At 36.0% G+C, this 15,416-nt stretch overlaps 2 protein-coding genes across 2 annotated transcripts in view; one reads left to right on the top strand and one right to left on the bottom strand.

Annotated features, from left to right (window-relative positions):
• Positions 1-7,185, bottom strand: part of LOC110827061 (uncharacterized) — a 283,738-nt gene extending 276,553 nt beyond the window's left edge. Inside the window, exon 1 of the mRNA XM_087342869.1 lies at positions 5,228-7,185. Within this exon, the coding sequence (XP_087198995.1) occupies positions 5,228-5,247 (20 nt within the window). The 5' untranslated portion in view covers positions 5,248-7,185. The remainder of the gene's footprint in view (positions 1-5,227) is intronic.
• VGAT (vesicular GABA transporter) lies at positions 213-13,778 on the top strand. The gene is made up of 3 exons (XM_022058316.2): positions 213-1,554; positions 7,182-7,548; positions 8,300-13,778. The coding sequence occupies exons 1-3, from the start codon at positions 1,102-1,104 to the stop codon at positions 9,115-9,117; spliced, it is 1,638 nt and encodes a 545-aa protein (XP_021914008.1). The 5' UTR covers positions 213-1,101; the 3' UTR covers positions 9,118-13,778.
• Positions 13,779-15,416: the final 1,638 nt, after the last annotated feature.

Here is a 15,416-nt window from a genome sequence, read left to right as displayed (position 1 = left end):
ATTAATTCCCTTCCTTTCACTAATTTCAGGAAACAGCTGAAGAACAACAATTACAGTAATTAAACGAAACGAACAAGCAGCTTTAACCATGGTTGGTTCTGTATTTTACCACATCTGTATGAAGCGATGAAGGGGTGTGGCGCTGTGATCTGTTGCACTCCCTCTCTCTCTCCTGGTGGCAGACCACCCCCCTCGCTCCATGGTATCGGATTGATCCGTAGTACAACGGCCCCAGTCCGGAGTCTGTGGGATGGACCATTTACCTCACACTGCACAGCGTCTCAAGCTACATTAGTGGGAGCATTGGGTGAATCAAGCAACAGGATTTTCGACTCCGTACTGACCGCAAGTGCTGATATACATTTCTTTTCGTTTACACTGCGCGATCGGCCGTAATAATCAGGGCTTTCATATTCAGTAACACAAAAATGGCGTGACACCATTTCGGATGTAAAAGCAAATATTTTGTGCGTCTGTGTACGTGTTTATGTAATTAATGGTTGAAGCGATAAAAGATTGGTTATTTCCAAAATAAAATTCGAACAAAGATGAAATACGTAGTTCTCACATATGAACTGGTTTATGAACATGCTTGGTTTTTTATGAAAGGATTAATCTGTTTGAAGAATCAAGTATGGCGGTACTAAATGTATTTCTTTCAGTAATACTAATTGTTTTCGAATTAGACTCGGGTAAAAGGAACTCAGTTCGAATCCTGTGAAACAAATCTGTGATATAGTAAACATATAAACAAATAAACAGAGATACTGATTCGAGTTTCTGCCATATGCATAAATAGATTATATCTAAAAAGTACGAAAATTTATTATTGATTTTATAATTTTCGATAGCACTTGTTATAAATAAGTCCGTTCAAGTTAATTATATTGTAAAAATTAAGGCTTGTCCGCATGTAAAGCTACAATATTGCACAAGCAAATAATTGTGACATGATTTTACATGATAATTGAAATAGATTAATTACCGTAGCGCATAAATATTTATATAAGGTCAGAGGTGCAGGGAGATTTAAATTGTAGGTGAAGTACATATAAAATACTTCAAAAGCACGCGCTCCTCTCCTTAAAACAAAAACAAAAAATGGCAACCTTCGGAAGATTTACTGTTCCCCCACTCAGGGCAACCCTTAATGTAGCTTGGGAGACATTTAAAGCTACTTTGCCAGACAGTAGCCCATGCTTTGAGGTGGTCCGAAAAGCAACTGGAGGTGGCGGTGGGACACGACACAGAGAACCTGGCGAACATGTGAGGTTTGCACAATTCGGGGGAGAGGGCCATCAAAGGCTTGGGGAAAGCACCGAACTGTCAACAATGCCAGGAGAAGGTGGCAACTATGATGGGGCTGAAGCAGGAATTGCTGAAGACGGCTTCATCGAAAGGCAACAGAGCTACCAACACGCTCGTGGCGATGGCAGCCTAACCAGTGTGGACTTCGGGAGTGATAATGGAGGCGGAGGGGAATTCGGCGAAGGAAGAAACAAACACAAGATCAACGAATGGCAGGCAGCATGGAACGTTACCAATGCCATCCAGGTAAGCAGTGCCCCCCCCCCCCCAGTAGCATGAGAACTTCTCTTTTGTGCAAATTTGAGACAGAGTGCGTGACTTCGATTTTCTAAAAATTGTTACGAAATCTAGTATGTAGGAATCATTACGATCTGTAACTGTTATTTAGAACGCTGTACGATATGATATAAAGTAAAGTTTGTCCCACTATACGCCATGTAGGCGTTTGGGGTGAGTGGAGGTATAGCTCCTCTCTTCCTTGACCTCGGCACTAGATGGGGGTGAGTGGTCAGAATCACGCCCCGGCCGGCTTTAACCCCGGGAAAGGACCCCGGTACCCATTGTAGAGGAGACTGGGTGGGCCCCAGAGCCGGTCTGGACTCAGAGGCTGGAGGAAAAATCCTCTGCCCCCGTCGGGGATCGAACCCCGGTCGTCCAGCCCGTAGCTAGTCACTATACTGACTGAGCTATCCCGGCTCATACGATATGATATATATTTAACAAAGAAGAAGAAATAATGTCTGTGTTACCTGTAGACACACATCAGGCTTTAGAGCTGCTTCTCCTCTAGCAAGCCAGTCTAAAACTGGGGACTGAGGAAAACGTTGTGATTACAACTTTTGTCACATTACCTACTAAACTAATGTTCCGGTATCGCAGATCTTTGCAATTTATATTCAAATGTGGCGCCGCTTCGTGGCATTGGTGAGGCCAAGTTATTTTCACAAGCCAAAAAAACAAACTCACTATTCTGTCGATATCCCTATATACTAAACTACGCCTTTCTAATTAATTCATTACGAATTTTCACTCATAACACATCTTTACACACATTAATGTAATTCTACAGGCACCTTTATACATTTCAAAACCTCTGTAGACTGATGGCGTGGAAGTGAAGGTGTGTGTGCGTGTGTCTACATGCACACGTGCAAATGCATTAACTCTCTGCCTGACTTCATGCTGGCAACGGGTTTGCAATCGAATGCGGACGGGCAGATTGGAGCCACTTCGAAGTTATCGCTGGCACAGTAGCAATAAGAATGGTCAAACGCTATCAATTATTAAACGGCCATTTTATAACAAACTGCTGTTACAAGTTGTGATGTAGGCCCCCCACATATTAAATTTCGTTAAAATTAATTGCATGCAACTGGATAAGATATGGCATATGTTCATTCCCTGGCAGCATTAATACGTAAATTATTATTATTATTATTATTATTATTATTTATTATTGACTGCAAATGGGTTTATACCCGGTGGCAGTGTCCTACAATAACATACAAAACAATGAGACAGAACAGAACAATGAGATACATCAACACAATGAGACAGAACAAAACAATAAACAAAAGGACACAACAAAAACAATAAGACACAATAAACAATGAGATACATCAACACAGAGACAGAACAAAACAATAAACAAAAGGACACAACAAAAACAATATGACACCCAAACAATGGGATACATCAACACAATGAGACACAACAAAACAATAAACAAAGGACACAACAAAAACAATAAGACACAATAAACAATGAGATACATCAACACAGAGACAGAACAAAACAATAAACAAAAGGACACAACAAAAACAATATGACACACAAACAATGGGATACATCAACACAATGAGACACAACAAAACAATAAACAAAGGACACAACAAAAACCATAAGACACAACATACAATGAGATACATCAACACAGAGACAGAACAAAACAATAAAAAAGGACACAACAAAAACAACACATCCCACTCAAAATCAACCAACTCATAAATTACAAAACCATCCAACCTCAAGTACTTAACTTAAAAAAAAGAACTTAATACCACCTAGACATAAGACAATAACTGTAATGTATTACAAACGTCATGAACTGATGCACTCACACAACAATACAATGAGACACAACAATACAACATACCACACTCAAAATAAAACATCTGACACAATAAAAAAACACACATCCACTAATTAATCACAATACTTAAGAGTGGAATATAAAGTCCGCTCTCAGTACATGAAAATTTTATCCCAAAGAACTACAGCCCTTCATCACTTGGAGACTAAGACACTTCACTTCACTTATCACCATTTATTCCCAACTTAATAACCCTTAGCTTGTAACTACTTTTCTGACCCTCTTTCTAAAGGTGCCTAATTTACAGGGGAAAGACTCTAGCACGCCTGGAGGTAATTGGTTCCAGCTTCTTATGGTCCTATTTACAAAGGAATATTTGCCTACATCCGTTCTTTGTTTCCTAGTCCTAATTTTCCGAGTATGATCGTCCCTGCCCAGGTAGCATGGCTTTAATAATCTATCCTCTATCATTTTCCAAGCCCGGCCCCCCGTGTATGCTTTGAAAAGGGCGCACATTCGGGCTATCAATCTACGCTGTGCCAATGTTTCCCAACCAGATTCGTTCGTGAAATTAGCAAATTTAGCCGCTCTCTTCTGCACCCGATTTAGTGCTCTTACCTGTCCTTCCCTGTAAGGGTCCCAACACACAGCTCCATATTCAAGTATCGGTCTCACTAGCGACGTATAAGCTAAACGTTTCGTATTGTTATTTCCCTTTTTTAGTATACGCATTACGAAATGGAGAGCCTTCCATGCTTTAATTAGTGTATAATTCACATGATCTGCCCAGCTCAGATCACTGCGAATAAGTATTCCTAAGTACTTAAAGCTATTTGCCTCTGGAATTAATTGATCCCCAAAAAAGTAACTCAGCTTATCCTTCACCCTAGCTCTATTGAAGCTGACTGCTTTACTTTTACCTGGATTTATCTTCATTTCATTTTCTACCGCCCATTCCCCCCATTACGTCATAGAAACTTTATAAATTATGTATAGAACGAATGGGTTTGATCAGAAGTGGATACAGAATTCTGGTCGAAAAAACTGAACAGATCATACCACTTTAAAGACCAAAGTCCAAAAGGTATATGGGAAAAATACAATTAAAATGTGCCTTATAATAAATATGATAGGTGTGGAGTGGACTCATCTGGCTCACAATACGAGCCTCTTGTAAAACCGGCAGTGAATAATCGGGTTCCATAATGGTGGGGAATTTCTTGGTGACTAAGTTCAAGGGTTCTACACTGTGGAGTTAATCTCCATAGACTAACTGTAAAATGTGGGACTTCAAAATTAAGAAACAATAAAATAGTCATTACGAAGAAGAGAACCAGTATCCTCTTGCAGTCAAAGCAGTTAGTATCTTATTAGGATTTCAGATTCTCACGACGGCGAGTACGAAAATTACTATTATCTGGGATGTTGTATAGTCTGATAGAAATTGACGGACGTTACTGCCTCAGTCTTAAAGGCGGCGATGGAGGCAGTAAGCAGTTCTTAAACGTTGATCAATTCCTACGAGAATACACGGCGCGAAACTCCAAAAGTCAGCGACCTTCAACCCAGCAGCTCATTACAAGCTTCTACATAGCACTGGTGCTATTCAACTGCCACTTGCACCAGAATAATGCCGCATAGTAATGTCTTCTGCACGCGCTGTAAACGTCGCTCACAACGATCTGTTACAAACCCTTATAACCATCGTGTTATTTACAATCATGTTCCTTCGTTCTTAGTTTTTGAGCTAACTGTCTGTGTTCTGTACTAACTTCCAAGAACTTAAGAAGAAATGCACATGAAGCCATTATCTGTAACTCAACATACCTTTTAAGTGTCATCAGCATGCAGTCCAAACCCTTCACTTTTCATTTGCACAAATGTCTACAGAAACATCGCGGCACATACATAATTTATATCACCACACACACAAATATTAATTTGTCATATCTTACGCACTTCGTTTATCATTACACACAACCAGAGGATTATGTCTACCCCTACTTAGCCACGGTCTCAAACTGAGTCACCCCACACTCCTCTCGTGCACGCATGACTTGACATTGCCTACTCTAATCGTCAGAATGGAATCATCCCCTCCTTACTGTTACAGGCCTACGTACAGAAAATAAAATATCAACAACTTTAAATGCTCTTTATTTTGAATGTTATTTTAAAGATACTTATTTTAAGAATCCTCAGACACACGCTATTCTGATCACACAATTTCATAACTAATCATATTATGTTTCCCTGACAAATTTATGTAACCTTGCGCCTATCCATTGGTTCATATATGCTGTGTAAAAATTAGTCCCGTCTCCTACAAATAATTAATCTACATGTTGATGGGCAGTGTCACAAATACTACCTCGAGAACAGTAGTCACTTGAAGTTACTTTTATACCATAACTAATCTAAAAATTACGAATGGGTTTTAATTACTACCTTTCTTGTAGGATTTGCAGTACCCACAACAATGTGACTATAATCTTCTGGGTTTTTTCCGGCCAGATGTATTCGTGCTGTGCCTACATTTCAGATTAACATACTGCCTCCATCATCAGGGCTATTTTCTGGAACTTGAGCCCAGTTTGATTTTGGCTTCTTCTACTGTAGACTTTCTATAACCTCATTCAAAACAGCTATATATCTTTCTTAACAGTGCACCAGTCTATTAAAAGACACTTATTAACATAGAAACACAAAAAAGACCCATGTTATGAGAAAGATTTGAACCTGCGATCCTACAGATCCAATGGTCCAAGGCCATGCACATCTTAGTATTCACGACCACAGACATCAGTAATGAAAAGATTTGTTGCACCTTACCTGAATGGTATTTCATGCTATTCAGAACTTGCGGGGCAATTATATCGTGTGCTGTATACACTAACTAATGCTCTGCCAGCGGAATACCAACCCATTTCAAGCCATCTGACTCCATGGAGCAGCCCTCCTTGAGAACCTAGTCAAGAAATTTCCTTAACCTTAAGGTTAATTACTATGTTCACAAGAGTCCACCACTGGATATTATCCTGAGTCAGATGAATCCATTCTGCATCTTATGGCACTTCTTTAACACACCTTTATTATCCTCCCATCTAGCCTAAGTCCCTAAAATAGTCTCTTCCCTTTCAGTTTCCCGGTTAAAATTTTGTATGCATGTCCTCCACGTGTGCTACATGCTTTGTCCATTTCATCCTCCTTCATTTGAGCATACTGTTAATATATGAAGTGTGCAAATTATGAAGCTCCACATTATGCAGTTTTACGAACATTATCGATCATCTGACACTTAAGAAACCAGTTAACTTGGGTCAGCATAGTCACTAGGCTGCAGGCTGAATGACCAGGGTTAAACATGGCACAAGCATAAGAGAATTTTCCTCACTTCTACCACATCCAGACTGTCTTTGGGGTTGATTCATTCTTCCATCCAGTGGATACTGTGAGGCTCGTTCGCTGGGGATAAAAGCAGATGAGGCATGAAGCTGGTCACTCACCTGTAACTAATGCCATGATCAAGAATGAGTGGAGCTATAACTCACTTACATTCACTGAGCACCAGAGACAACTTTATACTTCACCTGCACGCACATCTCCGAAGAGGTTTCTTCAATACAGATTTTCCAAAAAAATTACATATGAATTTATTTCTTACGTTTGCTACATCTTACCTATCTCCTTCATAATCGAACCATTCTAATGACATGAGGTAAAGAGTACAAATTTCAAAACACCTCATTTCTCCATGAACACCCGTGATTATGTGTTTCAGGGTATGTTTATTGTGTCGCTGCCATTTGCCGTTCTGAGAGGTGGATACTGGGCAATAGCAGCCATGATTGGAATTGCATACATCTGCTGCTACACGGGCAAAATCTTAGTTGAATGTCTGTATGAGGAAGATGCTATCACAGGTCAGCGGGTGAGAGTACGAGACTCTTATGTTGCCATTGCACGGGAATGCTTTGGCCCCATTTGGGGTGTACGAGCAGTAAACATTGCTCAGATTATTGAGCTTCTCATGACATGCATCCTGTATGTTGTGGTCTGTGGGGATCTCATGATTGGTACCTTTCCTGAGGGAGCTATTGATTCCCGGAGTTGGATGATGCTCGTTGGAATATTTCTTGTGCCATTAGGTGAGTAAATTTAACATTGTTTTTTTGGGATAGTCATGTAAATTCATAAAATTCATTACCATAGAAATAATTTTCTCACTAATTCAAGTCTTGGCCTATTTTAAATGTATACAGTTTCTAAATTCTGTCCAGATTGAGGTAGGGCTCTTTAGACTGGAGATTGGTGCATCCTCCACAGGTTACCACTAACATATGTGAACATGCATAGCTTCAATCAAATTTTAGCATGGAAATGTAGTATGTGGAATAAAAATCACCATCATAAGCTATGCATATGGTTCCTTGGCATGACAACATTTAAAAGTGCAGTACAAAAAGAATTTTACAGAAATAATTATTATGAGAGAAACTACAGGGTCTCATGGCAGTGAGTATGAATATTAAGATGATTGTTTTCTGAAATGTGCTGCATAGTCTTGTAAAAATTGACTGACACCCTGATGATGAAGGGAGTAAGCCAATTTCTACATGGCATGTAGCTTTAATCCTACCTAGAAGATAAATAAATACCTTTGAAAGTATTTTCAATCAACATTACATCAAAGAAGTGGAATATTGGTTGGCTTATTGGTTTGTTAATGGGTTTAAGTTGAAACAGCATTAGCATCCAAACCAAATCAAGCTTAAAAATTAAACTTAAACTAGCTTAACTACAACTCAGTTTAACTTAATTAGATAGTGTAATTTTGTCCACACTAAATGTAGAAGTTTATGTTACAAAAATTGATTTGTGTGATTCTCCATGTTGCAGGTTTTCTCAAGTCACTACACATGGTGTCTGTGCTGAGCTTCTGGTGCACTATGTCCCATTTAGTCATCAATGCTGTCATTCTTGGCTACTGCCTCCTGGAAATTCCAGAATGGGGCTGGTCCAAAGTCAAGTGGAGCATTGACTTTGAAAACTTCCCCATCTCACTTGGTGTTATCGTCTTCAGCTATACATCACAGATTTTCCTGCCCACACTTGAAGGCAATCTCATTGACCGCTCCAAGTTTGACTGGATGATCAATTGGAGTCACATAGCAGCAGCCACTTTCAAGTCCCTGTTTGGCTACATCTGCTTCCTCACATTCCAGAATGACACCCAACAAGTCATCACAAACAACCTACATTCCCCAGGCTTCAAAGGCTTGGTCAACTTCTTTTTGGTACTAAAGGCTGTGCTCTCCTACCCTCTGCCCTACTATGCATCTTGTGAATTACTGGAAAAGATTTTCTTCAAAGGCAGGCCAGAGACACTATTTCCCACCATCTGGGCTCTTGATGGGGAACTAAAGGTTTGGGGCTTGGCATTTAGGGTTGGGATAGTTGTGGTTACAATTCTCATGGCCATTTCTATCCCTCACTTTACAATTCTAATGGGTTTCATTGGTAGCTTCACTGGTACAATGCTTTCTTTCATATGGCCATGTTACTTCCACCTCAAACTGAAGCGGCTGCAACTTGACTGGGGTACAGTTGCCTACGACTGTTTTGTTATCTTCCTTGGCTGCCTCTTTGGGATCATTGGTGTTTATGACTCAGGTTCTGCTCTCATCAAGGCATTTGAAATTGGATTACCATTCTGAATATACAACATTATCACTCAATACTCAGATCTGTTAATCTGGCACACTGGAATTAGTTTGTAGTTATGGAGGTAGGATAGCAACAAGAGTGAGATGCCACTGGTAAAGTATATAAACCACTGAGAATAAAACATTACAGAAAGCAACTTTAGGTCATGTAGGCATTTAAATGCTGCTTTTAAACCAGGTGCACAATCTGTATGTTGTCCTATAGTGTTATAGGATAGCAATACTATTATTAAGAATATATACTACAGTCAGAAAGAAAGTTCATGATAAATTCAAGTGCCATTGACAATAATAAATATTATCATACTGAAATGGATGCTTGTAAAAGCTGACTTATACAAGAATAAGCTCCCTCTCAAATGAGGTTAGCTTTTTTGTACAAGTCAACTTGTAAATGTGTGTGTGTGTATGTGAAAATATATAAATGCAAGTCTTCCATTTACAAAGAAAATATTGCTGCCAAATTAAGTAAAAAATCAGAAATTAGTAGAAAATTAGTAAAAAGTGATCTCATTAACTGTTAATAAATATTTCATATTTATGAAATGAGTCATGTATTTTAACATGTTGAACAGAATTTTAGTTACCTAAGTCTTCCATCAATATGTCTTCCATTTATAACTGTATTAAATACATAAAAATGTGCTTGCAATACGTTGAAGGAATATAGCTGATCTTAGTTCTGAAACTAAGTCTTCCATGAATGTCTTCCATTTACAGACAGCATCACTGCGTCAAATAAAAATACATTTGCAATATGCTGCAGAAACATTTCTTATTACACAGTTGAATTCAGTTCTGAAACAAAGTCTTCTATGAATAAGTCTTCCATCTGCAGGTAACATCAGTCTTAAATAAAAATGCAATTGCTGCATGTTCAAGAAACATATTACAATAATTCTTATCATACAACTGGGAAAATATGAATCAAGCATGTAAAGTAATCGCATAAGTTCATTCATTATGATAGAACACAAAACACTGTTTAATTTATGAATGTAAAGAAATACAATGTTTTACACAAAGTCCTGTATCTATAGGGGAATTATACATTTGGTGATGAGTGAGGTCACATAACTAACAGCCATTCCCTGTTAAACATAAATCCATAAATTCTACTTCTTCCCTGAATAACAAACTGTAGAAATTATATGGATTAATTCAGTCTGTTTTGTCTATTATGCCTTTGTGTGACTACACAGTACTTTGTGAGTGGCAACCTATATGCCATCCTTATATTATAGGACAGTTTTTATTTTATTGCATTTTATAAAGATATTTGAATTATTCCTTGTTAGTCATATGACTACAGAAATGTGTGCTGTATTTTAATCCAATGTCTTCCAATAAACAAGAAGTGTTAAATGTTGAGCTATGTTTCTATATGTTTAATTCAAATCTAAATGATGTGCTGTTGCTATGAGGCTTGAAACATAACATACACAAAACAAGTGGTGAAATATCAGCAAATGTTTCTACTTTTACAACAACAGGAACTAATGTAAACTCCTTTGGCACATCACTTACTAATCTAGTATTTTCCATTATATTTTGATTCCTTAAATAAATTAAATTAAGAATTCTTCTCACTAAGAAGACACAAATTTAATTCAATATATAAATAGTTAAAAAAAAATCTAACTAGATGTTGATATTTCAATAATTTTTAGTGAATGTTTGTCCAGAAATCATTATCTGATAAATGCAAAAAGCAATAAATCCTCATAATTAACACATATAGAATCAATTACAGTTCATAAGAACAAGAACCCACCACTAAGGTATGTAGTAGAATTGTTATTAATTGTTGTTATCACTATTATAATACTCCTATTATGGAACTATTGGTAATGTGTGTTTGACTTCTGAAATACAGACACTGGAAAGTGTTTAGGTTGTAGAGGAGCATGAGCTTCTAAACTTGCACATAGTTCATGAGAGTCTACACAGGTTCTGCATTTGTCCAGTAATTTATTTTTTTACATTAACACAATGTAGAATTAATAATGTAACAGCTGCTTTACAAAAGGCATTATCCTTTTCTACTTGGCAACAAAGGACACAGTATAAAAATTAGTCCTCTGAAAGTAAATTTGTAGCTAGGCACAATTTTTAAAGGAAATTTCTTATTGATTTAATAAATAATGTATAGTCTTTGCATGTTATTTTCCTATACACAGGCAATTCTCACTTATACAGCTGCATATTAATTACAGGTCTGTAAAATATATGATGAGCCCATCATATAACTGCACACTTGTTTACTGTCCCAAAGGCAAACAAAAATTAAAAGCACCCTTGCATATTCTTTTATAAATAAATTTAATGGTTGTTTAAACAAATATTCCCTTATATTAACCAAGGAAATTATTACAAATAATATGTATATACAATTCCTGTGTAGACAAACATATTTACGTAATGCCATTTTACATGACAGTTGTCTACTAAACCAATGAGAACATGACACACATTTAGAAAATAGCTTATACTGTGTGTAACATACTCAGCTAATTTGAAGACAATGTTAGAAAACAACTATGTGTCATATAATGTATTTCTCACAGTTTATAAGTCAATATTATGGTCCAAATGCATATTAATACATGTAAGTTCTCTGGTACCAAATTATATGTTTGATGTGCAAGTTGTGTATATGTAGGAAAAATGTTGCAATGATTATGTCGATTCAATAGCAGGGTCAAGATGTCTGACACTTCATGCTCAAAAATAGATCTCAGAGCATAAAAGCTATTCATTTGGGTTGGCACTAATTTCATTTTCAATAGAACTCCTACATAAACATTGTACTATTTTAAAACATTCATAATTTAAAAGATAAGATTAACAAAATTAAATTTTTATAATAGTATTAAAATATTTCAGTTATGCTACCCAATTCTGAATATGGACTTCTCAACAAATAGTTTGGATCCTGATGATTCTAGCTTCACAAATTTTGACAATTTGCATAAAAGTAACCTACTAACACTATCTATATTATACACTAATTTGTCTCCATTCAGTTGAATTTATATACTCATTTTAGTACCGTTATTGTTTTCATTCTATTGGCATTGTTAATTCTTCAATTTTTCTTCTTCTTCTTCTTCTAGCATCATTTGTTATATACAGGTCAGTGAATGACCAGTCTCTCCTATCTTCCCATAATCATTCATTTTTCACTTACAGTATTAAGTATGTGATGATTATGCATTAGCAACTATACAATTAGCATACAATTTAAACTAATTCAAAACTCTGTGAATGGCAAACAATTAATTTAGTGTTTCACGAAGAAAATTCTCCCAACCCACTAATGCCATTTACTGTTTATGAATGTGATCAGCATACAAAAAAAATTAAAAATCTTATGCAAATTATGTACTATATTCTTCTTATACACTAAAGCAATGGTTAAAAAAGTAAACTACTAAAAATTGCCAAATTACATACTTACAGTTTGTTTATACTTCTACAGCTGGAATATTCAGAGATATAAATCATATTGTAAAAAAAAGTAAAACCAAAAACACATACTGGATAATAATTAGGAAAAAGTTAAAATGTAAGAATTAGAATAATTTTCTTTATCCTTCAGTAAAGGATCATAGCAGCATTCACTGTACACCATTACTTGGTATGTGAGGAGGAGTATTTACCTAAATAAAGCAAAGAAAGCTATTTATTTTTTAAGAATTTTGAGGAAATTTGTATTTTGTCAATATTGAAATCAATACCTGGACTTTAAATCATTCTTTGGAACTAGTTCTGTTCATATGAAAGCACCATGATGCACAGGTTGCAATGCATATTTAACTGGGGCATACAGAAAATGTCCATCAATGTTGAAAAGTGAATTGTACTGCTAACAATATTCAATCCCACTTGAGGTAGAAAACATTTCTAGTAAATAATATAGTTTAAATGAAAATAAAATAAAGCAATGTTAATAGTGAATCATTGTGAAACCATCCCTCTCAAGTTTCTCTGAAACTGAAATTCAAATTGCATGCACTGCACGAGACATTTATTTATGAAAACATGTTTCCTCTCATTTTTAGTACTGAAAGAGATCTCAGGATGTGGTGGATGTCACCTTCTCAGTCTTCCATGCAGACATTTAACATTTCTTTACATTTATAACAATGATTAGTTCCTTGAAATTTACTTCTATCAGATGACATGACACAACATCCCAAAAGACAGTCATCTTCATTAGTTCCTTATTTCCATGAACATAAATGTGTATATAATAGGTATAAATGCCATCAAGACATTTCAATATTCAATTGAAGTGTTCATATAGTTTCTTTTATAATAGGGAAAAGTCTGACCAAAGACAACAATAACAATATTGTTTGACAGTTACATATTTTCAATAACAATACTGCTTGTCAGTTTAGTGTAATAAATTATAAAAAATGTTCTATCTCAGCTTACTTCTCATCCTTATTTGTCTCTAAATATCTGAGGAATGTATGTAAATGCTAATCTTCTGAGTTGTAACACCATGTAAGCTTGTAGGTAGATATCAATAGTTTAGAGGAAGATATTGCCTCTCTTCAGGGCTAAGGGTACTTGAGATGAATGGTTCCTATACAGATATTGTCAATTATATCATACAAGGCAATAAATAGTAAAATATTTAATAGTCTCTTCAAGTGCTTATAAAAGTTGTTAACCCCTTTGTAAGAAACACAATTTAAAAGAATAAGGAAGTGGCAAGTATCAAACTACAATTTAAAATTCTGAGAACAAACAGGATGAGATAAATTAAAAATAATGATATTGTGTAATCTAAGCTTTGAAAACATAAATGTAGATGGAGTAATGTAATTTATGAACAAAACTATGATTTCAAAATGCCACACACTATAAACCTTTGTTGGAATGTTTTAATGTCTAGAAATATTTTAACCTAAATAGGATACAAACTGATAAATGTATTAGTACTAACTGTTGTGAAATTTAATGCAATAAAATGTGTTAATTAAACAAAGGTAATTTATGTAAAATATATTGACCTTTATCAACTGCATCGTTCTTTCCAACATTCACTATGATTACTGTTTCAGTTGAACTTTATGTGTCCTGGCATTTGTTTCACCAAATGCAATAGCTGTCCTTTGACCTTTCTGGAGTCTCACATTCCAAATACACTCATCTGTATTTTTTTGCCTTCACAGATTTGCATTTGTCAAGAATCCACATTCCTGAGTCATCCTTCAAGATATCGGGTACTGATAACAAACACAGAATAACTGAAGATATCTATGTACCTAACTAACTACACTGACCAGAGTTGTCTTTCATGGAATCAAAAGGTTCAGCAATGTGCTCATAACAGCACACCATTGGTCACTATCATGAGCCACATGAATCCAATCCACAACCTTCAAACCTGTCTCTTTAAGTTTCATCTACAACCAGTCTGTCATGTGCACTCTTACCTTCAGATTTTCCAACAAAATCTTAGTCCTACCCATGTCATCCCAATCTAAAATGTGGCAATGTATTATGAGTGATGTGAGATGGTGCAATTGTGGTCCGTTTTCAAAGTTATGTTCTCTAACACTTCCTAATTTTAATAATGGGTAAAAAGGGACTGAGGAGAACCATGAAAACATCGGAAGAATCATGACATACACGTTGTTACCTTCCGAGACGCAGTAAAATTTGTCATGTCTGCTTTATTATTTTCGTTGTAAAGGAATTTTCTGCATTTTATTTTGTCATACTTTGTGCCTTTACTTAGCTACATATTCATATTATAATTTTATTACTAATGACGACATACATACATTCTAATTAGATGGCATTCACTCAATTAAAATGAGCTTGGCTTACCAAAAATATGAATTCGTAAACTAAAACTGTTACGGTTTATCTAAATCATAGACTTAAACAAGCGCTTTTCAGCTTCCTTCCACGCAACCCCTATTGGTACGGGCAATCACTGACTCGGGAACTGTTGTGACAGACGATGTCACTACTGACAATACCAACCTTCTCTCTGGAGTTTCAATTAAATGCACCTCCTCGAGATTCTGCTAATATAATTTATTACAATAAATTAGTCCATAACGCTGATAAATTACATTCCTGTCTGAATTCACCAACAGTTTGGTACAGCTATTTATGTTCATGGCGGGCGTAGGATAGCCAACTTCATTTTCTTACATATGATAAATTCATATATACTTTAGTAGGTTAAAAAGATATAATCATTCTGAAGCAGCAAAATACTGTTCTAAGAAAGTTTGTGTAATGTAATTTTCAGAGAACGA

The sequence above is a fragment of the Zootermopsis nevadensis genome, unplaced genomic scaffold (assembly GCF_977971745.1).
Source record: "Zootermopsis nevadensis isolate Lab colony 2312 unplaced genomic scaffold, Znev_1.0 Znev_ptg000004l, whole genome shotgun sequence".
Classification (NCBI taxonomy): Eukaryota; Metazoa; Arthropoda; class Insecta; order Blattodea; family Termopsidae; genus Zootermopsis; species Zootermopsis nevadensis.
This window is presented reverse-complemented; position numbering and strand designations above follow the sequence as displayed.

Coding starts and splice junctions, on each gene's coding strand:
- VGAT (XM_022058316.2), top strand. CDS start 1,102: ATGGCAACCTTCGGAAGATTTACTGTTCCCCCACTCAGGGCAACCCTT. Junction 1,555..7,181: donor ACGTTACCAATGCCATCCAG/GTAAGCAGTGCC, acceptor TATGTGTTTCAG/GGTATGTTTATTGTGTCGCT. Junction 7,549..8,299: donor AATATTTCTTGTGCCATTAG/GTGAGTAAATTT, acceptor TCCATGTTGCAG/GTTTTCTCAAGTCACTACAC.